Source organism: Enhydra lutris, unplaced genomic scaffold (genome assembly GCF_002288905.1).
Source record: "Enhydra lutris kenyoni isolate GAN:26980312 unplaced genomic scaffold, ASM228890v2 scaffoldscaffold12, whole genome shotgun sequence".
Classification (NCBI taxonomy): domain Eukaryota; kingdom Metazoa; phylum Chordata; class Mammalia; order Carnivora; family Mustelidae; genus Enhydra; species Enhydra lutris.
In genome coordinates, this window is record NW_019154096.1 from 28,134,456 (window position 1) to 28,160,039 (window position 25,584).

The window sequence follows — 25,584 nt, forward strand, 5'->3', positions numbered from 1 at the left end:
TCTTCTGTGCACCCTCTACTCCCTGCCACATACACACACTTTTTCCTGGGTAGTGATCTTAGGTTTGTATCTGGTCACAACTACCAGTATTTTCCTTTATACTAGTAGGCGTTCATTTAGGACATCTGTGTTTTAAAGTTTTAAAATAAGTTGGTGAATTTCCTGCATTTCTGTATTTTTCACATTTTTGGTTAATGGGTAAGGGGAGTTCCTACCCCCAAATGACTATGTACTTATCCTAGCTCAGTGTATTGAATAATTTGCTCTTTTGCCATCTCTATGAATCCTATACTGTATTGCCATAGGTAATTACCATTGGGTCTGTGTTTGAATTCTGTCTTTTCTCATTGATTTCTTTCTGTGTCAGTACTAAATTGTTTTAATTGCAGTTGCCAAATAATACTTTTTAATACCTGGTAGTAAATCCTTCCTGGCCCTCTCCACATGATTTTTTTTTTTTTTTCTTAAGTAAACTCTACATCCAACTTGGGGCTTGAATTCAAAACCCAGAGAACAAGTATTGTGTGTTTTACTGACTGAACCAGCCAGGTGCCCCTCTGCTATCATTATTACTCATTCTTTTCAGAATGTACTTAACTGTTATTCCCTCAGATGAATTTAAGGATCATACTGATGTTTTCAAAATATCATGTTGGAATTTATAGTTTCACTAGTGAGATAATATTTTTATAATAAACTTTTTAGAGTAAATGTCTTTTTTTTCTACATCGGGATTTTCATTTTAATTTCCACTTTGTATGTACGCATATTACTTTTTATTACAGAAAATTTCAAACCTACACAGCAGTAGAATAGTATAGGGGAGTCTGAGTGGCTCAGTTGGTTATATGTCTGGCTCTTGATTTCGGCTCAAGTTGTGATCTCAGGGTCGAGAGATTGGGGCTCTGTGCTCAGCAGAGAGTCCCCTTCAGATTATCTCTCTCTCTCTGCCCCTCCTCAAATAGTAAATAAATATTTTTAAAAATAGAATAGCATAACGAACCCCATGTACCCATTATCTAGCTTCGATAAATATCAGCATTTGGCCCAATTTTTTTTTCTTCTTCTCTTAAGAGGTTAAGTCCCAGTTCTCTGGTCATTTCACCTATTAGTCCTCAGATTGCCTGTCCAAGAATGACACTTTAAAAAAAAATACTATTACCTTAAAATATGAATTTCTTAATTCTATTTAATATCCAGTTCCAATTCAGATTTTCATAATTGTTTTAAAAATACACATTTGTGATAGGTTTATTTGAATCACCATCTAAATAATAATCAAACATTGCATTTATACTTTGTATTATTTAGTTAGTAATCCTCCTTTCCCCTCTTGTGTATTTATTTTTAAAGATTTTGTTTATTTTATTTTATTTTTTTGACAAAGACACAGGGAGAGAGGGAACACCAGCAGGGGGAGTGGGAAAGGGAGAACAGGCTTCCCGCCGAGCAGGAAACCATTGCGGGGCTCCATCCCAGGACCCTGGGTTCATGACCTGAGCTGAAGGCAGATGCCTAAGTACTAAGCCACCCAGGTGCCCCTTGCTTCCCCCTTTTTAAAAGTTGTTTTTTTTTTTTTGTTTTTTTTTTTTGTTTTTAAGAGAAATGGGTTCATTTGTAAAGTACCTTACTCTGTGTTTCATTATTTGCTTCTTATTTAGTCTTTGGTTATAGTTAGAGCTAGAGGTTTGTTTAGATGCAGCTTTTCTTTCCTTAGGCAAGAATCTTAAAACTGATACTGTTATTTTTATTATATCTCATTTGTAATGCATCATATCTTTTTATTCCACTTTCAGTGATGCTAATATTGATCAGTGGCTTCAGTGTGATTTCTTCTTGGTACTATTCTATGTAGAAATTTTTCCTTGTTGTTTTTCCAATAAGTTATTAGTAGTATATGAGAAACTTTTTAAATATGTGTTTCAGTAACTGAATATCTTACTGAACTCTCTTTACTATTTCTAATAATTTTTTAGTGGATCCTCTTCAGGGATCATTACAGAATAGTAGTTTAAACTTGGGCTTTGTAAAATGTCTAGATTCAAATCCTGGGTTATTTACACTTCCTGTGCCTGAGTTTCTTCATCTATAAAAGGGAGATTATAAGTGTACCTATCTCATGGTTTATAGTTAAGAGTGAGTTGCTTTCCATAGTATTGCAGAACTTAAGAATGTTGGTAAGTTTTCCCTTTTTTTTTGCATATTGTGACATTATGTTTTTATCTTTTCTGTGTTTTTAGTGCTTTATTTAATTCCAGGATATAATTATGCTGGCCATAACACTATTAAATAGTGGCAGTGGTAACATGAATCCTTCAGTAATATTAATAGATAATATTTGTGGAAGAATTATCTTATTCTCTTTTTATTCTTGTTTTAAAATAAATATGCTGTTTTAAGAATATATGATGGATAGCATATAAATAAGTGTTTGATATCTTTTGATCGCTCTTTTGCTATCTGTTGATTTGTTAACATACAACTCATTAAAAAAAGATACAATTCATCAAATACCTGTTGAGTATCTACTTATGTGTCAAATGCTGGGGATGCATTGCTGAGCAAAAGATTAAAATTTCCTGCCTTCAAGGAGCTCATATTTTCATTGAACGGAGAAACACAGTGAATGTAATATATGAGGAAATTAGGATAGGGATAAAAAGTAAAAGCATGCGGTATTGGGAATGTTGGAACAAAAGAGACATTTTACAATATTAAGTGGGATGTGTGCGAACAGTTTTCTTGAGAAGAGGAGATTTGAATACAGATTTTCAAGATGAGGAAAGAGCCATCTGGCTAGCTGAGGAAATCCAGTCTAGTAGAGATGTCAGCAGTTGCTAAGGGAGAGCATGCTTGGCATGTTGCAGAATCCTATAAGGAGTTGAGTTTGGTTGGAGCAGAATATGACAAGTGCAGGAGATGAGGTTAAAGAGACAGCAGGAGGTAAAGGAGTGACTTGATCCTGTAGGGCTAATAGACTAATGTAAGGATTTTTGCTTCTTAATGAGTGATACGGAGAGCATTGTAGGATTTGAGCAAAGGAATGGCATCCACTGACTTAATATTTTAAAAGGAAAATGTCGAGGATGGAAGTAAGGATATTAGGAAACTATTGCAACAATCTAAGCAAGGGGTTATAGTAACTTAGATGGTTGATAGCAGTGGAATTAATGAAAAGTGTTGAAAAAAGTGGTTAAAATCTGGAAATAATGTAAGGAGAGAACCAAGAAGCTTTTTCAAAGGACTGGATAAGGATGTGAATAATACCTAATTGATCTTACTTTCTCTACTTTTCTTTTTTTTTACTTTCTCTACTTTAAATACAGTATAAAATCCTTTTATATACAGTAGCAGAAGTGACCCATATTTAAATTTGATAATTTTGCTTTTTTGTTTAAGATCCTTCAGTGACATTCTGTTGCACCCTGAATAAAATTTATTCTCCTTCATATTGCCAGCGAGGTGCGCATGTTCTGAAACTTTCATATTTTTCCAAATTTATCTTAGCTAGTCTCCAGCTCCCTCACTGAGCTTTAGCCACACTGCTTTTCAATTTTTTGAATATGCTAACCTCTTCCTTGCCTCAGAAGATTTTGCAGTTGGTATTTCTATTTGGAAAATTCCCCAACCCCTAAGCTCACTCTGTACCTGATTAGCTCATTGCATATTTTGTGTCTCAATTTAAATGTCCTTAGGTCTATTTAAAGTAGATACTTTTCCTTGCCCCTCTCTCTCACCCATTGTCCTTCTCAGCCGTTTGTTTTTTCCTTCATAGCATTTCTTACAGTTATTTTGTTTAATGTTTTTGTTTGTTTTGCCTTATGTTTTGCTCTGCATGGAATCTGTATGAGACAGCAACATGTCTGACTTGTTTAATTTTGTGTTCCAGTGCCAGCCAGGTGACTGGCCTATAGATCCATTCAACAAATAGCTTTAGAGTTGATTGACCGATAAAATTAATGAACAAGTGAATAAAGAATATATTTATATTATATGCTACGGTAGCAGTCCTGGAGATTACACCTAAGTCAGATTTTAGTTTAATCTTGTTATTTTGATATTCTCCTTCTTTAATCAGCCATTGCATTTTGCTTATTGTAAGATGGTCATAAGTGGTTCTTTATCACTAGAAGGATATTTCGTTATTGAAATTCATTTAGTTATTGTCTATGCAAATTCTTATATTTCAGAAGACAACTCTACTCATACAGTTATGCTACTTGTCAGGGAGATGGTTAAAAGAAATCTGAAACAGTAGCTTGAAAGATGTCCCCTACCTCCACTCGGTTTTTTCCTTATTCTAAAGGAAGAAAGAGAAAAAGAGAAATCTATGGTGTGAGTTCAGGTTTACTACCATAAGTGTTTAAGAAATGGCCCTGTTACCATGACAACAAATGCATGAATTTCAAGAGGAAAATTTTCAGCATATGGTACTGATAAAATTATAGCATTCTTATTCTCTTAGTATAGAATTCCTCTTTGTCAAATTAAAAAATAAATTCTGAAGACCCCTATTAAAATTAATTTTTAAATGTTTCTATGATATTGTTTCATGTCACTTACTGTAACTTAAAATTATACCAAAAGAATATACTTTCATAATTCTGCATGCAGAAAATTAAGCATTTGATTTGACATTAAAAATTATTTTTCAATCTATATTAGATCTTTGCTTAAATGGTAAATAAAGTGGTAAACAGTTTAATGTATTGGGAGGTTTTGACAATGGAAAACGACTTGCCACTTTATAGATTCCTTTGCCTTAAATGCTTTCTAACTCCAGTGGAGGAAAGCTGTTAAGCTTTAAGTGCTGTCATATTTGCAGGCTTTTATAGTAGAAGAGAACAGCAGTGAGCAATGATGATGGAAAACGATGGCAGGTAGACTTAAAACACCATAAAGCACAGACGATTGTGTGTAATGCCTTGAATTGGATCCTTTTTGAATGAAATGATCAGCCATATGTGCCACCCTTATGGACCCTGTAAGAAAAGGAGAAGAAATGTGCCCTAATGCTAACTGTGCATGAAATTGCAGTGTTAGGAGATATTGACCAGATGTTTCAATCTCAACAAATAGCTTGTTATGTGACTGAGTGAAAATATCTTTGCTGCTTTGATCACATATACCTTGAAGGAAGGGGTAATTTAATAGAGGCTGTCATAGTTCATCATTGTCAATAAACTTTGACTTGACCTTTGCCTTATGTTTTTGATGTTGCTGCTGATAGGTGTTGATGGGCAGATGTTTACTGCCTTGAGGGATTTTGCTTTTTACAACATATATGTTAGAAATAGTAAAGAAGAAGGATTTTCCTCAATTCTTTTCTTCCTCTTTGGTTGTTAGTTGGCATGATTCTCTCTGGATTTTGTAGAATTTCTGGGCAAATGCAGCAAGTGACATTCTTACCTCTAAAGACCACTGTGCTTTCTCTCTAAAGGTTTCTTACCCTCCTCACCTTTCTGTACTAGTTTTAATTGGCCATGATAAAGTTCTACTTGGATTTTTTCCTTGATGTATTTACCATATATTCTTCAGTTCTTTTCATAGCTTGAAGTGATAGATCTTTTAGAAAATCACCGTAGTTTTCTGACTTTTACAGTGAAGGATAATGATAACCAGAGAAACTAAATACTTCTACAAGGTTACGCAGTTACTCTTTTTCAAGCCAGTTAGTTTTATGACTGAGGTCTGATGACACTCATTCCATGATTTTTTTCACTTCCCTTTCTTTTCTCCTATCTGGAGTAATGATTGAACGTATACCTTCTGAAATCATACAGACTTAAGTTCTGCCACTGACCTACTAACTCTGCTTCCTCACCTATGAATTGGAATAGTATTTACCTTGTGCCTGGTGGTTAAGATTAACTGAGAGATAACTTAGTTAGGTAAAGAACTAGCATAATGGTAGACATATGGTAAGTACTCACTAATTTAGCTCTTAAGTATAGTTTTTTTTCTAATTCACCTTTGGCTAATTATAGTGGGTTTTTTTGTTTGTTTGTTTGTTTGTTTTGCTAACCTTTGGTTTAATTTGGTTTTAGTGCCTATTTTCTTAAGTTGCTTGGAGAAAGTATTTGGAATATATGCAAAAAATCATAATATGATTTAGAAATTAATGTTAAATTATAATAAATATAGGGGTGAATAAAAATGTCCTTTAAATTCCACCACAGCTCTTCCTGTATTCACCTTTAATTTGAAGTTGTTTGGGGTTGGGGAGGAAAAAATATTCTGAACCCTCTCAGGTCCCTGGCTGGGTCTGAAAATTAAACTGATAAAGCACAGGTTTACCTGTGTATTTTTATGCTAGGTCTGAGGAATAGTGGGAAATTTTGTAGAAACATGATAGGTCAGAGAGTATGAGGCAAGTGTAATAAAACTGAGGGAAATTTAGCAAGGCCTTTTTATAAGATTCTTATGGTCCCTTTGTCTTTGGAGATGAGGGTGCTCTTTTCCTCCAGATAGAGGGAGAGCATCTCTCACATGAAGGTTTTATGACCTGTTTCAGGGAAGAAGGAGAGGAAGGTCAGAGTGACTGTCCTGCTTCTGCTGTTTTCTCAAATTCCTTCAACCAGTTTGCCATAATTTGGAGTAGTGTTTCCTGAACTCCATCGGGATATTGCCATATATTTACAACATCATCAACAACATCATTTCATTATATGAAGGAATTTAGTAATTTCACTTAATGTTGTGGAAATGTGTTAAATTCTGTTTTTGAAGACAATTTCTAGACTTCCTTTTTCAAGATCAGATTTTTGGGGGCAACTGGGTGACTCAGTCAGTTAAGCATCTGCCTTCAGCTTGAATATTTTTTTTAAGAGGTTCGTTTATTTATTTAAGAGAGAAAGAGCAGAGGGGGAGGGAGAGAGAATCTTCAAGCAGACTCTCTGCCAAGCCCCATGCAGGGCTGGATCCCCGCACCCTGAGATCACTACCTAACCCAAAATCAAGAGTTGGACACCCAACCAACTGTGCCACCCAGGTGACCCTCTATGTTTAGTATTTTGAGAAACTGTCATACTATTTTCCACAGTGGTTGCACTGACTTACATGCCCACCATCCATGCATAAGGGCTCCCTTTTCTCCGCATCCTTGCCAACTCTTATTCCTTGTCTTTTTAATGCTGGCCATTCTGACTGGTGTGAGGTGTTACCTCATGTGGTTTTGATTTGCCTTTTCCTGATTAGTGATGTTGAGCATCTTTCCATGTGTCTGTTGGCCATCTATCTGTATGTCTTTTTTGGGAAATTGTCTGTTCGGGTCCTCTGTCCATTTTTTAATCAGATTGGGTTTTTTGGTGTCAAGTTGTATAAGTTCTTTATATATTTTGCATATTAATCCTTTATCGGTTATATCATTTACAAATATATTCTGCCATTTAGTAGGTGTCTTCTTATTTTGTGGGTGGTTTCTTTTTGTGTGTGCAGAAGCTTTTTTATTTTGGTGTAGTCCCAATAGCCTATTTTCCTTTTTGTTTCTCTTGCCTGAGGAGACATAGCCATAAAGATGTTGCCAAGGGCAGTGTACAAGAAATTACTGCACTGTAGGGCAGGGCTTGCTGTCTGCATAGCAGGCTAAGAAGCTTAGGTGCAAGAAATGTGGGTGCACTGGTGTGTGGGCTTATCTTTTCCCTTCCCCAGACTAGGTGTCACTTTGGAGTGGTGCCTGTCCTGGCAGGACCTGCCTGCAGGGTGCAGTGGGGCAGAAGCCACTTTGGAAGGACCAGCTCCATAGGAACACACTGGGTTGAGGGCACGAGGTACTAGCAAGGTAGATGGAGAGTTTTGGTGCTGACTTCTGAAAGCCCCCAACTCTCCAGGCTGAGGGGAGGGGAAGAGACATGGTGCGTGAGGGAAATTCTTTTGCAGATCCCTGTTTCTCAGGCACGTATTCTAACATTAGTCATTATATGTCCTTCAAGGTGCTTTCAGACTGCTTCCTCTGTGCTGTGTTCTGGGCTGTGTTATTCAGTATACTGGCTTTTTAAGGGTGCAGACTCAGTTTTCTGTTGCCCTCCAGCTTTCCTAGAGTTAAGGCCCACTGGTTTTCAAACTGGTGTAGGTCCCCAGTGCTGGGAGTGCCTGGTGTGAGGTTTGGTCTGCTTGCCTTTCCATGCTTGTGATATCCCTCTCATTTGTGGCTAGTCACACAGGGGATTTGGTTACCAACCATGTATCCACCTCTTCTACCTTTTTTCTTTTTTTTTTTTTTTAAAGATTTATTTATTTGAGGGGCCTGGGTGGCTCAGTTGGTTGAGCATCTGCCTTCAGCTCAGGTCCTGATCTCAAGGTCCTAGGAAAGAGTCCCACATAGGGCTCCTTGCTCAGTGGGGAGCCTGCTCCCCCCTCTCCTTCTGCCTGCTACTCTCCCTTTCTCTCTCTTTCTCTCTGTCAAATAAATAAATAAAACATTAAAAAAATTAGAAAGATATATTTATTTGGAAGGGTGGTGGAGGGGGCAGAGGGAGAGGGGGAAAATCCTCAAGCTGCCTCTCTGCTGAACATGGAGCCCAACGTGGGGCTCAATCCCAGGACCTTAAGATCATGAGCTGAACCGAAATCATGAGCTGGTCACCTAACCGACTGCACTACCCAGGTGCCCCCACTACCCAGGTGCCCCTGTCTACCCTTTTTGGTGTGATCTTCTCTCTGAGACCCTCAGAATCCTCCTATTCCATCATCTTCCCCAAAACTCCTCAAGGGTAATGTACTTTTGGGGGGGTAATTTTTATATATAACTATAAACTGTAAGTTTAGAAGAAGAGAGGATTATGCCTTTTCTGTTGATTCATTTATTTGACAGACACTTAAGTATATAGAGTATGGAGGGACCCTTCTAGATGTAGAAATGTACCCTATTTCACAAAAGCTGGGAAAACAAGTATGTTGAATAGGAAATTATAATTAAACGGAATCAATACACTTTGTTGTGACAAAATGAAACTTGGGCATTTAGTGTAGTGTTCAAGAATAGCTTACCCGAGAAAGTGAGGCCTGTGATCTAAGCTAGAAAGAACGAGAGATGAAATATGAATGGAACGAGAATATGATTGGAATGGTACTAGAACATTGCAGTCTAGAGAATGAATACCTTTAGATGAACTTTGGGAGGCATTTGGTGGTTCAACCATGAAATTGTTTGAACTCTGCTTGAAAGACGTTTTTTGAAAGATAACTCAAAGTATAGTGAATTGGAAGGAAGCAGAGCAGAAGGCAGGGAGTTGAATCACTATATTGTACACCTGAAACTAATACAACACTATTAACTGGAATTACAATAAAAAATTTTTTTAAATTACAAAATAAATATAAACACACAGGGGGACCCTTTACAAATGGTCATGGGGGTTAGAGGGGGAGAAGAATGGGGCATGATTGCTAATGGACACAGGTTTCTTTATTTTTTTAAGATTGTATATCTTTGAGAGAGAGAAAATGTGTGTGTGTGCACACATGCACACACACACATGAGTGGGGGGAGAGGCAGAGGAAGAAGCACACTCCCCACTGGACGTGGGGCTCAATTATGGGACTCTAGGATCATGACCTGAGCCAAAGGCAGACATTTAACTGACCAAGTCACCCAGGGGCCCCTAGACACAGGTTTCTTCTTGGAGAGTTGAAATTTCCTGGAGTTAGATAGTGGTGATGGTTGAACAACCTTGTGAATATAGAGGAAACAACTGAACTACACTCTTTAAAGTGGTAACTTTTATGTTATGTGAATATATTTCAACAAAAGTTTTTAAAGAAGATTTCAGAGTAGTCTGATTGAAAGAAGATGGTGGCTTGCGCTCAAGTGGTAATAATGGAGACACAGAGAAGTAGAAATGTCTAGATTTAGTGGCAAAATAGGGTCATTAGGCATTTGGATATTCAGATCAATAATCTGAAGGCAGGTCTAAACTAAAGATAAAGGTGAGGAGTCTCATTGTATAGATGGGAATTTAAACTGTGGGGAGAGATTAGATCATATCCAGAAAAAGTGTATAGGGTTGAGAAGGGCAGATAATCCTTGGATTCAGGCCTGCAGAACACTGAGGGATAGGGAAAAGAACGGAAGCCTACAAAAGAGAGAGAAATACTGCTTTATCCATTATTTACTACAATAATTCCCAGCTGGTAAATAATCACAAATACTTATGGAATGAGTTGAATGAAATTGGACTGACTGAAAGTTTTTTTTTAATCATATCTCAGTGCCCTGTTATTATTTTTCGTCATTATCAGTACTGTTTAACAAGCACTACTTAAGGTACTTTGCTTACCTTATTTAATTCTCACAATAAATCTGAAAGAAATAAAAGCTCTAGTAGAGTATATAATTTGCTGTCACAGAACTGGATGAATTTATATATATCTGAGTCTAACATTTATGCTTTTTTCTTACTCGGCCAAAGTTTCCTAAAATTTCTTCTGAGAAATAGATGTTAACAGATATTGAACAAGAAAAATAACTGAAGATTGTTGGGGATAATAGGACTATCATGATTTTTATTAATAGGACACCTGTCAACAAGGGAAACAGAGCAGTTTTGTCAGGAAAGGAGTCTAACATTACTAGTTATTGAGGGAGAATAGATTCTGTAATAATACTTATGAAAAGTTTGTGTTTCACTGTGTCACTTGGTAGCCTACCAGTCATCTGAGACAATCAGCCCTTTAAACCATGTGATATATGCTGTTTTCCTAACCAACTACTTCAATTTTGATTTCCTCATAAGCCTTTCCAATCTGCTTATTACTGTCATTTCCCAGTTGACATTTAATTTCTTTTCGTTGTGCTTTACAGTTTTCCTGAAATTCCTCATTGGGTTTTCTGATTTTAAATTGCTTCTCTTTGGCTTATCCTGTAACTATTTTAGTGTCATTCTTCATTATTCTATTATGAATTGAATTAAAGTATATAGCATTGTCTTAGAAGTGACTGGCTCTTGAGCATCGTTTTCAGTTATATTGTCCTAAATACTGCATTAGGTGGCAAAGAGGAAATTCATCTGGAAGGCAGTTAATATTATTAGAAATCTCTTTTTTCCTTTTTATTAAAAAGACTTTTTTGTTTATTTTAGGGAGAGCACAGGCAAGTGGGGGGAGGGGCAGAGGGAGAGGAAAAGAGAATCTTCAAGCACACTCCTTGTTGAGCATGGAGCCCGGCATAGGGGTTGATCCAGGACCCTGAGATCATGACCTAAGGCAAAACCAAGAGTTGGATGCCTGACTGAGCCACCCAGGTGCCCCAAGAAGTCTTTCTCTATGTTGTTAAAGACTCTTAAAATGAACCTTAATGTGTCATTTATTCAGCACCTATTTAAATTCAGTTGTAAGTTTTCTGCTTCCTTACCTTAATGAGGCATCATCTCTTATCGTAATCCTTTGTTCAAAGACCCTCATGTACATCCTTCTATCTACAAAATACTGCCTCACCTTCTTTTTTTAAGGGTTTTAAAATTTATTTTTATTAAGATTTTATTTATTTATTTATTTATTTGTTTGTTTGTTTGTCAGAGAGAGAGAGAGAGAGCACAAGCAGGCAAAGTGGCAGGCAGAGACAGAGAGAGAAACAAGCTCCCTGCTGAGCAAGGAGCCCGATGTAGGACTCGATCCCAGAACCCTGGGATCATGACCTGAGCCAAAGGCAGCAGCTTAACTGACTGAGCCACCCAGGCATCCCTAAAAAATTTTTTTGAAGATTTTATTTATTAATTTGACAGAGAGATCACAAGTAGGCAGAGCAGCAGGCAGAGAGAGAGGGGGAAGCAGGCTCCCTGCTGAGCAGAGAGCCTGATGCAGGGCTTAATCCCAGAACCCTGGGATCATGACCTGAGCTGAAGGCAGAGACTTAACCCACCGAGCCACCCAGGTGCCCCCTTAAAATTTATTTTTAAAATAATCTCTACACCCAGCATGGGGCTCAAATTCAGAACGTCTAGATCAAGAGTCACATGTTCTACTAACTGAGCCAAAAGGTGTTTCTGCTGTCTAACCTTCTTAAAGTGGCATTTAATGATCTGACCTGGATCATCTTTTCTCATAGTCTTCCCTCCCACATAGTGCTCTGTCATTATATGCCTAATAGTACTTCATTTCCCTTTTTCATTGTTTTTGTTAAGACTATACTCTTGTTGGGACGCCTGGGTGGCTCAGTTCGTTGGGCGGCTGCCTTCGGTTCAGGTCATAATCCCGGCGTCCTGGGATTGAGTCCCGCATCGGGCTCCTTGTTCCGTGGGGAGCCTGCTTCTCCCTCTGCCACTCTGTCTGCCTGTGCTCTCTCTCTCTCTCTCTCTCTCTCTCTGACAAATAAATAAATAAAACCTTTAAAAAAAAAAAAAAGACTATACTCTTGTTTTCCCATCTCTGTGCTAAGGTGCCTTGGGTTCTATAACAAACCCACATTGGGTCAACAGGATATTTTAAATTTTCTAGCAAAACAGTGACACAGAAACAGCATGAACTGCTAGCTCCAGATATTTCTGTTTTAATATTAGATTGCTACATTCCTTTGGTAGTATCAGATACTCTACAAAGCTGGGTTTTGAGTAGTAAAAAAGGAAAAAAAACTTAAGTACTGCACAAGAATCAATGTGAAACAAGAAATGGGATTGGTGGCACTCAATCTGATTCCAGGGTTTGAGAATTTTATGGTGCGTGACATGTGCTAAATTATTAGGAAATAAGTAACTTATTAAGTTGTTTGGAACTAACTACTTAATACTTAGAATTTCTTTTGCCTTACAGACACCATGATAAAATTCCTAAGATAGGAAAGGAGGCATATACTCAGTGTCTCTAGTTTCTTTCCAGTTTATAGCCATTTTTGAATATTATACCCATTGTTCATAGACAAATTGATCATGTCACTTGTCTCTGGAAGCCTTTTCTGATCCCCTCAGCTGCAATTAATCTCCCTCCTGGTCTTTTCAGTTGACATTCTGCCTTTACTGTTGCTTTTAAAATTGAAATAAACTAATTCACATATTTATTTAAAGTTACCAATTATGGCTGTGGCTTTCTTGATCTCCATTTAAGTGTACTTAGAGCATAGTGTGAGCCCTTTCATTCTTTATAAAAGAGATCCAACTATAATAAGTATCATTTACTGAACTAAATTGCATGGCTTGTTAGTCTGTTTCTAATTCTTAAAACATCCTTACAAGATCATAGATTATATTATCTACATTTTATATTTCAAGAAATTGGGGTTTAGCAATTTTGGCTTCCTTCACACTGACACACTTCCCAACCTTTGACTCTTCTAGTTCCCCTTCCTTTACTTTTAATTTATAGAATGAACTTTTTGGTATCTTCAGAAATCCTACTGAGGTAACCGAATGGGGTTGCAACAAATCTGTGAATCAGTTTGGAGAGAATTGCTATCTTAAGAATATTGAGTTTTCTAATCTGTACATTGAGTATAGCTTTCCATGTATTTAGATTTTTTCCCCCTCAGCAAACTTTGTAGTGTTTTTCTTTAGGTCTTGCACTCATTTTCTCAGATTTTGTCCCAATATGTTTCATTTTTAATGTGATTATAAATGATGTTATTTTCTCAATTTTAATTCTCAACTGTTCCTTGATAGTATGTGATTTATATTAGATTTTTGTATGCTGCTACTGAATCCTGAGACCTTGATAAACTCAGTTTTTAATCCTGAAGCATTTATGTAGCTTCCTTGTGATCTGATAACCTTCCTTAAATATGCACAGATTGGATGGAATTCAGTCAGAGCCTTAAGAGTTATGATTTTAGCACACTACTCTCTGAAACCTTTTTTTTTTTTTTCTTTTTCTTCAATTTCTAGTCTCTTGACTCTTCTTGAACACTTATCTCTGTCTCCTCATTTCACTAGAATGCCTGGCTCTGTTTGCCTTTTTTCTCCCCACACCACAATCTGGAAATTGCCTACTGGCAGGGAGCCTACGTGACGTAAGGGCCTACCTTGCTTCTTTTCTACCAGAGATCACAGTCTGCCCTGCCTTTTTCCGGTGTTTGAAAATTCTGTGCTTATTTCATACTGATTTTGTTTTCTAGTTATTCATAACATAAATGTAATTCTGGACTCTTTAGGAGAGTTAAAGATAGGTGTTTAAGGATGTGCTATACATGTATAAACAGACAAGCTGAGCAATTTGTTTTAGCTAAAAGGAGCAGCATAATATGCAGATTATGAAAAGGGTTGAATTTCTTTTCTGGAAGATCTGAAAATGTTAGTGGTATGACTGTGTTAGGGACACTGTTACTTTCATCTTCTTATCCTCTACTAGACATGCATTAAATGTTTGATTGGATGTCAGAATGGTAGGAAACCGATTGGTGAAGTACTGGTAACACATTGTGTTTGAGGTAAAAGAGAATTACCAAAATTTTAATACAACTCTTAACAAATTAGATTTTTAAAAAATTATTTTTAATTTATTTCAGCTTTCTGATTATAACATCTTTAATGATTCAGCTAAGTTATTAAGTGCTCTGAAGCAGTGAACCTGGATTCTATTAGTTTTATGTGTTTACTTTGGCCTAGTAAACTCTCACAATGGATTAACAAACTTAAATGGAAATCACTGGTCAAGAGTAAAGTTCTCATATTTTTGTCAGTGTCCTAATATACTAATATCAGAAATAGGATGTTAGCCAGTTTTCTGTGATGAAATATTCCATGATGGAATTATAACAAAACCTGCTGAAAATTTCTATTATTTTTCATTTTTTGTCTTGCGGGTTTAAATAATATTCATTGCTAATGGAAGAGTTACAAGTTAGATTTAAGCCTGGATATCACCCCTTTTTTACACTATAGTTTGAACATGTCTACTTTGATTTAATTAGGCTTAATTACATCATAATGTCTTCACTTTCACTGACTGAAGTTTCCTATTATTTTGATGGCATATTAAGTTATTTAAATTATCATACTAAAATTAGTTACTGATTTTGGTTTTCTATTTTACCACATAAAACAGACATGGTTGATCATTTAACCATGCTTTCTACATGAATAAAAAAATATATATCCATTCATCTGTTGATGGACACTTAGGTTGCTTACGTGTCTTAGCTATACTGCAATGAACGTGAGGCTACAGATATTTTTTTTTCCTTAAAGATTTTATTTTATTTTTTCAAGAGAGACTGAGCGATCAAGAGAGAGAGAGCACCAGCTGGGGAAGAGGCAGTCGGAGAGGGAAAAGTAGGCTCCCCACTGAGCAGGGAGCCCAATGTGGGGCTTGATCTCAGGACCCTGGGATCACAACCTGAGCAGAAGGCAGATGTTTAACCAACTGAGCCACACAGGCACCCCTACAAATATCTTTTTGAATTATTGCTTTCATTTCTTCTGGATATATTCCCAGAATAGAATTGCTGGACCATATGGTAGTTCTATTTTTAAATTATTTTTTAACTTTACTTTTTTTTTTTTTAAAGTAGTCTCTACACCCAACATGAGGCTCAAACTCATGACTCTAGGAGATCAAGATTTGCATGCTCCACCAACTGAGCCAGTAAAGCACCCCCTATTTTTAATTTTTTAAGGAACTCCAAACTGTTTTCCATAGTAGCTCTACCAATTTACATTCCCACCATTAGTGCATAAGGGTTCTCTACAGCCACACCATTATTGTTATCTCTTGTCTTTTTGATAATGGCCTCCCCTTTTTTTTAGAGGAAGGATGGGCAGAGGGGCAGAAGAAGACAGGGAATCTTCTGCCTCGACATGGGGCCCCATCTCATGACCTTGAGATCACCACCTGAGCCAAAATCAAGAGTTGGGTTCTTAACCTTGTGAGCCACTCAGGTGCCCAATAATAGCCATTCTAATAGGCATGAGGTGATATCTCACTGTGGTTTTAATTTGCTTTTCTCTAATGATTAGCGATATTGAGCATCACTTCATATACCTGTTGGCCAATCATATATTTTCTTTGAAAAAATGTCTAATCAGGTCCTTTACCCATTTTGAATTTGATTATTTGTTTTTTTGCTATTGAATTTTATGGGTTCTTTATATGTTTTGGATATTAAGCCCTTATCAGATATGTGGTTTACAAATATTTTTTCCCATTCCATAGGTTGTCTTTTCACTTTGTAAGTGATTGGTTTTGCAATGCAGAAGATTTTTAGTTTGATGTAGTCTCACTTGTTTATTTTTTATATTGTTGCTTGTGCTTTAGTTGTGATTTCCAAAAAATTATTTCTAAGAGCCATGTTGAGGAAGTTTTTTGTTTTTTTTTTTAAAGGCTTTTTTTTTTTCTTTTTTTTAAGATTTTATTTATTTATTTGACAGATAGAGATCACAAGTAAGCAAAGAGCCAGGCAGAGAGAGAGAGGGGAAGCAGGCGCCCCACCGAGCAGAGAGCCCGATGTGGGGCTTGATCCCAGGACCCTGAGATCATGACCTGAGCCGAAGGCAGAGGCTTAACCCACTGAGCCACCCAGGCGCCCCGAGGAAGTTTTTTTTTTTACCTATGTTTCTTCAGAGTTTCATGACTGCAGGTCATAGATTTAAGTCTTTAATCCACTTCAAGTTAATTTTTTAGGTGGTGTAAGTTAGGGGATCAAGTTTCTTTCTTTTACATGTGAATAGCAAATTTTCTTAGCACCATTTATTAAGAGACTTCCTTGTCAAATATTAGTTGGCTGTATATGTTTGTTTTTATTCTTGGGCTCTTGATTCTGTTCCATTGGTTTGTTTGTCTGTTTTTATACCAATACCATGCTGTTTTAATTACTATAACTTTAGAGTATAACCTAAAATTAGAAAATGTGACCCCTCCTGCTCTGAACTTCTTAGGATATTTTTTGGATATTCGGGGTCTTTTCTTGTTCCATCTAAATTTTAGGATTGTTTATTTCTGTAAAACAAAATGAAAAGGCCACTGGAAACGTGATAGGAATTGCATTGAACCCATAGATGGCTTTTGGTAGTATTGACATTTTAACAATATTAATTCTCCTAATCCATGAACATGGGATATCTTTCTGTTTATTTGTGTCTTGTTGATTTCTTTCATCAATATCTTCTAGTTTTAAGAATAGCGATCTTGGAATGCCTGGGTGTCTCAGTCATTGAGAATCTGCCTTCAGCTCAGGTTGTGATCCTGGGGTCCTGGGATCAAGCCCTGCATTGGGCTCCCTGCTTGATGGGAAGCCTGCTTCTCCCTCTCCCCCTTGCTTGTGTTTCTTCTCTAGCAGTTTCTTTCTGTCAAATAAATAAAATCTTTTAGAAAAGAGAGAGAGAGAGAATAGAGATCTTGGGGTGTCTGGGTGGCTCAGTTGTCGGGCATCTGCCTTGGGTTCAGGTCATGGTCCCAGGGTCCTGGGATTGAGTCCTGTGCCTGCTCAGCGGGGAGCCTGCTTCTCCCTCTCCCACTCCCCCTGCTTGTGTTCCCTCTCTCACCATGTCTCTCTCTGTCAAGTAAATAAATAAAATCTTAAAAAAAAAAAAAAAAAAAAAAGAATAGGGGCACCTGGGTGGCTCAGTGGGTTAAAGCTTCTGCCTTCGGCTCAGGTCATGATCCCAGGGTCCTGGGATCGAGCCCCGCATCAGGCTCTCTGCTCAGCCGGGAGCCTGCTTCCTCCTCTCTCTCTGCCTGCTTCTCTGCCTACTTGTGATCTCTGTCAAATATATAAATAAAATCTTAAAAAAAAAGAATAGATATTTAATCTCCTTGATGAATTTTTTCTAAGTATTTTATTGGTTATTTGCTAGTATTATAAATGGAACTGATTTTTAAAATTCTTTTTCATTTTTCCCTTCCTTCTCCTAATGTCCTCCATGCTATTCCTTAATGTTCCACAAATAAGTGTACTGTATGGTGACAAACAGAATACACACACACACACACACACACACACACACAAATTCTTTTTCAGAGAATTTGTTGTTAATGTATAGAAATACCACTGATTTTTTTGTATGTTTATTTTGTATCTTACAACCTTACTGAATTGATTGATTAGTTCTAGCTTTTTTAAAATTGATTTTCTATATATAAAATCACATCACCTGCAAATAGAGATGATTTTACTTCTTCCTTCCTAACAATGATGCCTTTTCTTTTTCTTGCCTGATTGCTCTAGCTGGGATTTTTAGTATTGTATTAAATAGTGGTGAGAGTGGGCATTCTTGTCTTGTTCTCAAGAATAAGAGAAAAAGCTCTTAATCTTTCAGCATTGAGTATGTTTTTAGCTTTGGGCTTATTGTATATGGCCTTTATATTGTTGTTGGGATATGTTTTTTATACTTAGTTAAGTGTTTTTATCATGAACAGATGTTAAATTTTGTCAATATGTGGCCTTTATATTGTTGTTGAGAGATGTTTTTTATATTTAGTTAAGTATTTTTATCATTAACAGATGTTAAGTTTTGTCAAATGCTTTTTCTGTGTCTATTAAGATGATCATATGATTTTTTTCTTTCATTCTATCATTTGTGTTTATTAGGCCATCATTGCATTCTTGGGATAATTCCCACTTGATCATGGTGAGTGATCTTTTAAAGTGGTGTTGGATTCGGTTTGTTAGTATTTGGTTGAGAATTTTTGTACCTATATTCATCAGGATATTAGCTTGCCATTATTTCCCCTGAGTAGTGTCCTTATTTGGCTTTTGTTTCAGGATAATGCCTGACTTATAAAGCAAATTTTTAAGTGTTCCTTCCTCTTCAGTTTTTTTTGGAAGAGTTTGAGAGGGATTAATGTTAATTCTATTTAAAACTTTGGTAAAATTCACCACTGAGGTCATCTAGCCCTGGGCTTTTCTTCATTTAGAGAGTTTTTGATTCAATCTTTAATAGTAATTGGTCTATTTGGATTTTGTATTTCATCCTTATTTGGTCTTGGTAAATTATATGTTCTAAGAATTTTTCATTCCTTTTATAGGTTGTCCAGTTTGTTGGCATATAATTGTTCATAGTAGCCTCTTATGATCCTTTCTATTTCTGTGGTATCAGTTGTAATGCCTCCTGTTTTTGTTTATAATTTTGATGATTTGTATTTTTTTTTCCCTCTCCCTTTGGTTAGTCTAGATAAGGATTGTGAATTTTGCTTATCTTTTCAAAGAATCACGCTTTTGTTTGGTTAACCTTTTCTATTGTTTTCTCTTCTCTATTTCATTTATGTCTGCTTTAATCTGTATTATTTCCTTCCTTTATCTACCTTTGGACTATTTGTCCTTCCTTTTCTAGTTTCAGAAGGCATAATGTTTGGTTGTTAATTTAGGATCTTTCTTGCTTATTTGTGTAAGCAGTTATTAGTATAAACTTCCCTGTTAGAATAGCTTTTGCTGCATTCCCCAAATTCTGGTATGTTGTTTTGCCATTTTCATTTGCCTCAAGACAATTTTTTTGTTCCCCTTTGATTTCTTCTTTGATCCATTGGATTTTCAGGAGAGTGTTGTTTAATTTCCTTGTATTTGTGAATTTTCCAGCTATCCTCTTGTTATTGATTTCTGGTTTCATGCCATTGTAGTCAAAGAAGATACTTGGTATGATTTCAGTCTTAATAAATTCACGAAGATTTGTTTTGTGGTCTATCATATGAACTAGCCTAGAGATGTACTTGAGAAGAATGTGTGTATTCTGCTGCTATTGGATAGAATGTTCTATATATGTCTGTTAGGTCCATTTGGTCTATAGTTTTGTTGAAATATGCTGTTACATTATTCTCATTCTTCTATTCTCTGATTCTCTATCTGGATGATCTGGATGATTCATTGTTAAGGGTGGGATATTAATGCCCCTAACTATTATTGCTTTTCATTACTCCTTTAAGCTGTGTTTCTTTCTTACATATTTAGGTGCTCCAGCGTTGGGTACATAAATATTTACAATTGTTAAACCTTATGGATGGATTAGCCCCTTTATCATTATATAAGGACTTTCTTTATTTCTTTGTTCCATTTTTAGTTTAAAGTCTATTTTGTCTCATATTAGCATGAGTCTGCTTTGTTGTAGTTACCATTTCCAGGAAATCCCTTTTTCTGTCCCTTCACTCTCAGCCTCTATGTGTATTTAAGGCTGAAGTGAGTCTCTTATAGGCAGCATCTTGTTGGATCTTTGTTTGTTTCTTTCAAACATTCTGTGTCTTTGCAGTGGAGAATTTAATCTGTTTATATTTAAAATACAGTATTACCCAACACCCCCCCTTTCCCCAGTTTCAGTTACCTACAGTCAATGATGGTCTGGATGCAGGTGATCCTTTTCCTGTCATATCACCAGAATATCAGTAGTAGCATAATGCTAGGTGTCAGTGTCTTTTTTATTCACCTTAATCTCATCATCTGGGCATTTTATCATCACTTATCATCCCAAGAAGGACAAGTAATGTGCAGTAAGATACTTTGAGAGAGAGAAAGCATATTCACATAAATATTGTCACAGTATATTGTTACAATTTTTCTATTTTATTATTAGTTACTGTTAATCTCTTACTGTGTGTAATTTAGAAATAAACTTTATAATGGATATCGTACCTATAGGAAAAAATCATAATGTATATGGGGATCAGTACTATCAGCAGTTTCAGGCATCTACTGGGGATCTGGGAACATATCTTCTGAGATAAGGGGAGACTACTGTAATTATCAATAGGTAAGGACTTACTGTTGCCATTTTGTTAATTGCTTCTTGATTGTTTTGTAGTTGTTTTGTAGTTGTTCCTTATTTCTTACCCTGTGGTCATTTTTCATGTTTTGATGCCTTTCAGTAACAATATGCTTTGACTTTTTTTATCATGTTATTTTGTGTAATTGCTACAGATTTTTCCCTTGTGGTTACCATGAAGCTTACATAAACTATGTTAAAATTATAGCACTCTATTTTAAGCCGACAACAACTTAACTTCATTGGAATTCCTAAATTTTACACTTTTAATTCTCTTCCCCCTCACACTTTAGTTTATTACTGTTGTGATTTGTGTATTTTTATATTGTATAACTAATTACAGATTATTGTGTTCATGGTTATTTTTACTACATTCATGTTTTTAAACTTAAACAAGTTCTAAGTGAATTATGCACCACAGTTACCATATTACAGAATCTAATTTTGATGGCATATTTACCATTACCAGTTAGTTTTTTGTTACCTTCTTATATTATTATGATGTTAATTAGCATCCTTTCCACTCAAAGAACTCCATTTAGCATTTCTTTTTTTTTTTTTTTTTAAGATTTTATTTATTTATTTGACAGAGAGAGACATGGGGAGAGAGGGAACACAAACAGGGGGAGTAGGGAGGAAGAAGCAGGTTTCCCACTGAGCAGGGAGCCCGATGGTGGGCTTGATCCCAGGACCCTGGGATCATGACCTAAGCCCAAGGCAGCCGCTTAAGGACTGAGCCACCCAGGCGCCCCCCCCCCCCCATTTAGCATTTCTTATAAGCTGGGTCTAGTGGTAATGAACTCCCTCAGCTTTTGTTTGTTTGGGAAAGTCTTTATCCTTCCATTTCTGAGGACAGCTTTGCTGGATATGGAATTCTTAACAGTTTTTTTTTTCTTTTAATACTTTGAATTTTCATTTTATTTTCTCCTGGCCTGTAAAATTTCTGTTGAGAAATCCACCCATAATCATATGGGGATTTTCTTACATATAACTTCTCTCTTTTCTTTCGCTGCTCTTAAAATTCTTTCTTTGTCTTTAACTTTTGACAATTTAATTGTATCTCAGTGTAGCTGTATTCATATTCAACCTATTTGGCCTCATGGATCTGGATGTCCATTTCTATTTCTATGTTCAAGAAGTTTTCAGCCATTACTGCTTTAACTATACTTTCTGTCCTTTTTCTCTTCTCCTTCTGCAATTCTCATGTGAATATTAGTTCCTTTCTTTTCTTTTTCTTTGCGGCGCAGGGGAAGAGAAAGAGGGAGAGAAAAAGAATCTTAAGCAAGCTCCATGTAATTTCACAACCCTGAGATCATGATCTGAGCTGAAATCAAGAGTTGGACACTCAAACAACTGTGCCAAGCAGGCGCCCAGTTCTATAAGTTTTCTTCACTCTTTCATTCTTTTCTTTCTTTTGCTATTCTGAATCAAAAATTTCAAATATTCTATCCTCCAAAATTTTTTGGTTTTTGTTCCTTATATTAATACATTGAAAAGTAAAGTATATGAAAGTTGTTTACACTTTTTCTATTGAATTATGTTACAATTTTATATTTTCTTTGATTTCTTTGTTTCTGTGGATTCAACTTTATCATGTTTTTCCAAATGCATTTAAAATTCAGGTTGAATTGCATTTTCAAAAAAGCATTTCAGAAGGCTACTTTATGTGTAGCAGCACATTCAGAGGCATTTTTCTTATGTTTTAGTTTCTTTATTCCTTTCCCACCCACCCTGATAGAAAACCATTTTTATTTAGTTCATGGTTTATTCTCTGTTTCTTTTTACATAATAAGGAAACAATATAAATTCTAAGAGTATGTGTATGTACTAAAAGGATATATGATTTTAATTCTCATTGTCTCTTAAAACATACATGCACACATACACACTTTTGAACTCGTCTTTTTTTTAACGTTCAGAAAAGAATTACTCTATATGTATACATGGATTTTGTATAGATTTTATATACTGACAGTTACTCTATATAAATGGATCGATTACTCTGTAGAGCTTATCCTTGTTTGATTGTTTTTTAAGTTGCTGTGTGATGTTCCATTGAGGGGATTTATCAGTTTATTCAATCAGTCTTCTATGGATGGGCATTTAAGTTGTTTCTAACATTTTGGCATTACAAATGATGCCTCAATGACTACTTATGCAAATGTTTCATATTTGTGGACATGTATCTTCAGAACAAATCCCTGGACAGTTTTTGTACATTTATCTTACAGTTTTCTTTTTACTTTGTCTCTTCATCCTTTTAACTCTCAAATATACATGCATTTCTTTTATACTTTAAGTATTTGAGAGTGTGGTAAGATTTTGATGTCTTTTGACTTACTATATGGGGTATTTTGCTCATACAGGTTTTAGAAACAAAATAGATGACAGTTTTAGAATAGTTAATATAACTATTAGAAATCTCAGGAATTTGAGATAATTATGAAAGATAATAGTTCATTGTATATTTTAAAATATACATTTTAAAAGCAATCCATTGTCAATTTATAGCAAGGAAATTAAATTGAGACTACTGAAAGACTGAGATATTAGAATTTTTAACACTTTTTGAATTTTTAGAACAATTTATTAGACTTAATCATAGCTTAGCTTAATTTATACATGAATTACAACAAATAGGAAAATAATAGTGACCACCACAGCTAGCATATATCATTTACTATGTCCTGGATACTATGCTCAACAGTGCACATACATTAACTTATTTAGTGTAAGTCTCAACAACTTCTTGAGGTGTATTTATATATTTTTCCCTTTATAGGTGAGGAAAATGAGGTATAGAAATGTTAAGTTACATGCTCTTACTCATACATGTAAGAATTAGCACAGGCAAGATTTGAACCCAGACAGTCTTCAGTATTAATTCTGGGCTTTTAATGACAATGCTACTCTGCTTCTCTTAGGACTCACTGTTATTTTTCTTTATCAAGCTAGCATTACCTAGAGTCTATATGAGTAGATTCTGAGTTCTTAACCCCACTATGCTCTATTTCTCTCCCTGGAAGTAGTATAATAAGATTTTATGTGGTTGTTATATCAAATTTGTTATCATAAGCATTAGTACAGAATTGGAATTCCATTCATAATAGCCACAGCATCTAACAAAGCATCCGTTTTATGCCGCCATTCTATGTGTACCATATTTCTAAGCCATTAAAATTATTTATGTTCCTGTTTTTCAGTGGATGATTCAGCAGCCATACAAAGCAGCAACATTTTTTGGATGCATTGGGACAGACACATTTGGAGAGATCTTGAAGAAAAAAGCTGCTGAAGCCCATGTGGATGCTCATTACTATGAGCAAAATGAGCAAACAACAGGAACTTGCGCTGTGTGCGTCACTGGTAGCAACAGGTAGGTGTAATCCCAAGGGAAGGTTTGTACTAACTGGATATTTAAACCATCACACAATCTGAATTCCAATCTGAATTTGAAATCTAGATCTCATGGTTTTAATTGCTATCAGTGTTTTAATAACTCATCTTATATCATTTTTCTTAATTAAAAAAAATACCCTTGTTGTACCTGCTTTTTGTATTCATGAGGCATGTGGGATGAAAGTTTTGAGATTATCTATCCCAGTCTCTAATTTTTATAAGGATCAGAAAAGGAAAATAAAGAAAACATTTTATTCACTGTCTTATAGTTTCTTGCTGAAACTGGAATGAAAAAAAATGCTTTTTACTGTATCCTGAGATTGGAATATTCAGCTACATAGACAGATAAATGCATGTATTTTGTAACATATATAAAATACTACATTATGTTCAGTGTCAGATGAATTAGGTCATGTAAAGCATTTCTGGCAAATAGTCATCTATCCATATCAAACAGCTTCAGTCATGGGTAAGGCACCACTTAAAAAACAATTCATTAGATTTCTATGTAATTTTACTTTTTAGAAAATTCTTTCTATGAACTTGAAATTTGTGTCTCAGGACTTTCCATACATTGGTTGTATTCTTGCCTTTTGCAGCCATGTGGCGGTTTTTCTTCAGTTCATACTATGTGGCTCATCAGCATATCCTTTTTTCTCCTTTGCAAGGGAAAAACAAAATAACTTTTCTAGCTATTATATTATTAAAATCAGCAAAGGTATCTCTTTCTAAGTAGTGATTCACTAGAAATTTTACTTTTCTTACACCTAAAAATATTGAGTGTATCCTCCTCCATTCTCTGTCTCCTTCCTTGTCCTTTCCCTTTTTCTTTCCTTTATTTCCTTCCTTCTCTCTCTTCTCCTTGCTCCCTTCCTCTTTCTTAGTTTGCTCACTCCTTGACCTTTAGCAGATGTATGTTAAGGACCTGACACTCTTCTGGCCAGTAGTCATTAAATAGCTAAAATACAGCTTCTAAAAATAATTAGGGTACCAAAGCCATTTTTAAACCTTTCCTATAATTTTTTTTGTGTGTATAGAACTTTATCATTTAAGGTTTTAATAAATAGAACCATTTGTTGTTCAAACATTGAAATATACTTATTTAGACCTACCTTTTCAGTTTTCCTAAAACCAACAATATGCAGGTGCCCTTTTCTCGTTTGTAAGAAATAGGTCAAGTTTTCTTCTGCTACCACTCACTACTGTAAAATTGCTAACTTATTTTTTTGTGCTAAATTGCTATTTTTAAAGAGCAGTTATGATAATATTAAGTATCCCAGATGCCAAAAGCTTAATTAATATTATGGTTATGGTGATCATTAATGTTCAGATAATATTGGAAGTCAGAAACTGGGGGGAAACTCCCACTATCAAATTCATTATCAATTAAATTATAGAACCTAATAGAATTGGATAAATTGTTTTTTTGTTTTTTTGTTTTTTTAATTTTATTTTTTATAAACATATAATATATTTTTATCCCCAGGGGTACAGGTCTGTGAATCGCCAGGTTTACACACTTCACAGCACTCACCATAGCACATACCCTCCCCAATGTCCATAATCCCACCCCCCCCTT

The 25,584-nt window shown here is 35.6% G+C and overlaps 1 protein-coding gene across 2 annotated transcripts in view; it reads left to right on the forward strand.

The window, feature by feature from the left end:
* Positions 1 to 25,584, forward strand: part of LOC111144874 (adenosine kinase) — a 531,020-nt gene that overhangs the window by 232,333 nt on the left and 273,103 nt on the right. For both annotated transcript variants that reach the window (XM_022499443.1, XM_022499444.1), the window contains one exon: positions 23,810 to 23,982. In XM_022499443.1, the coding sequence (XP_022355151.1) occupies positions 23,810 to 23,982 (173 nt within the window). The remainder of the gene's footprint in view (positions 1 to 23,809; positions 23,983 to 25,584) is intronic.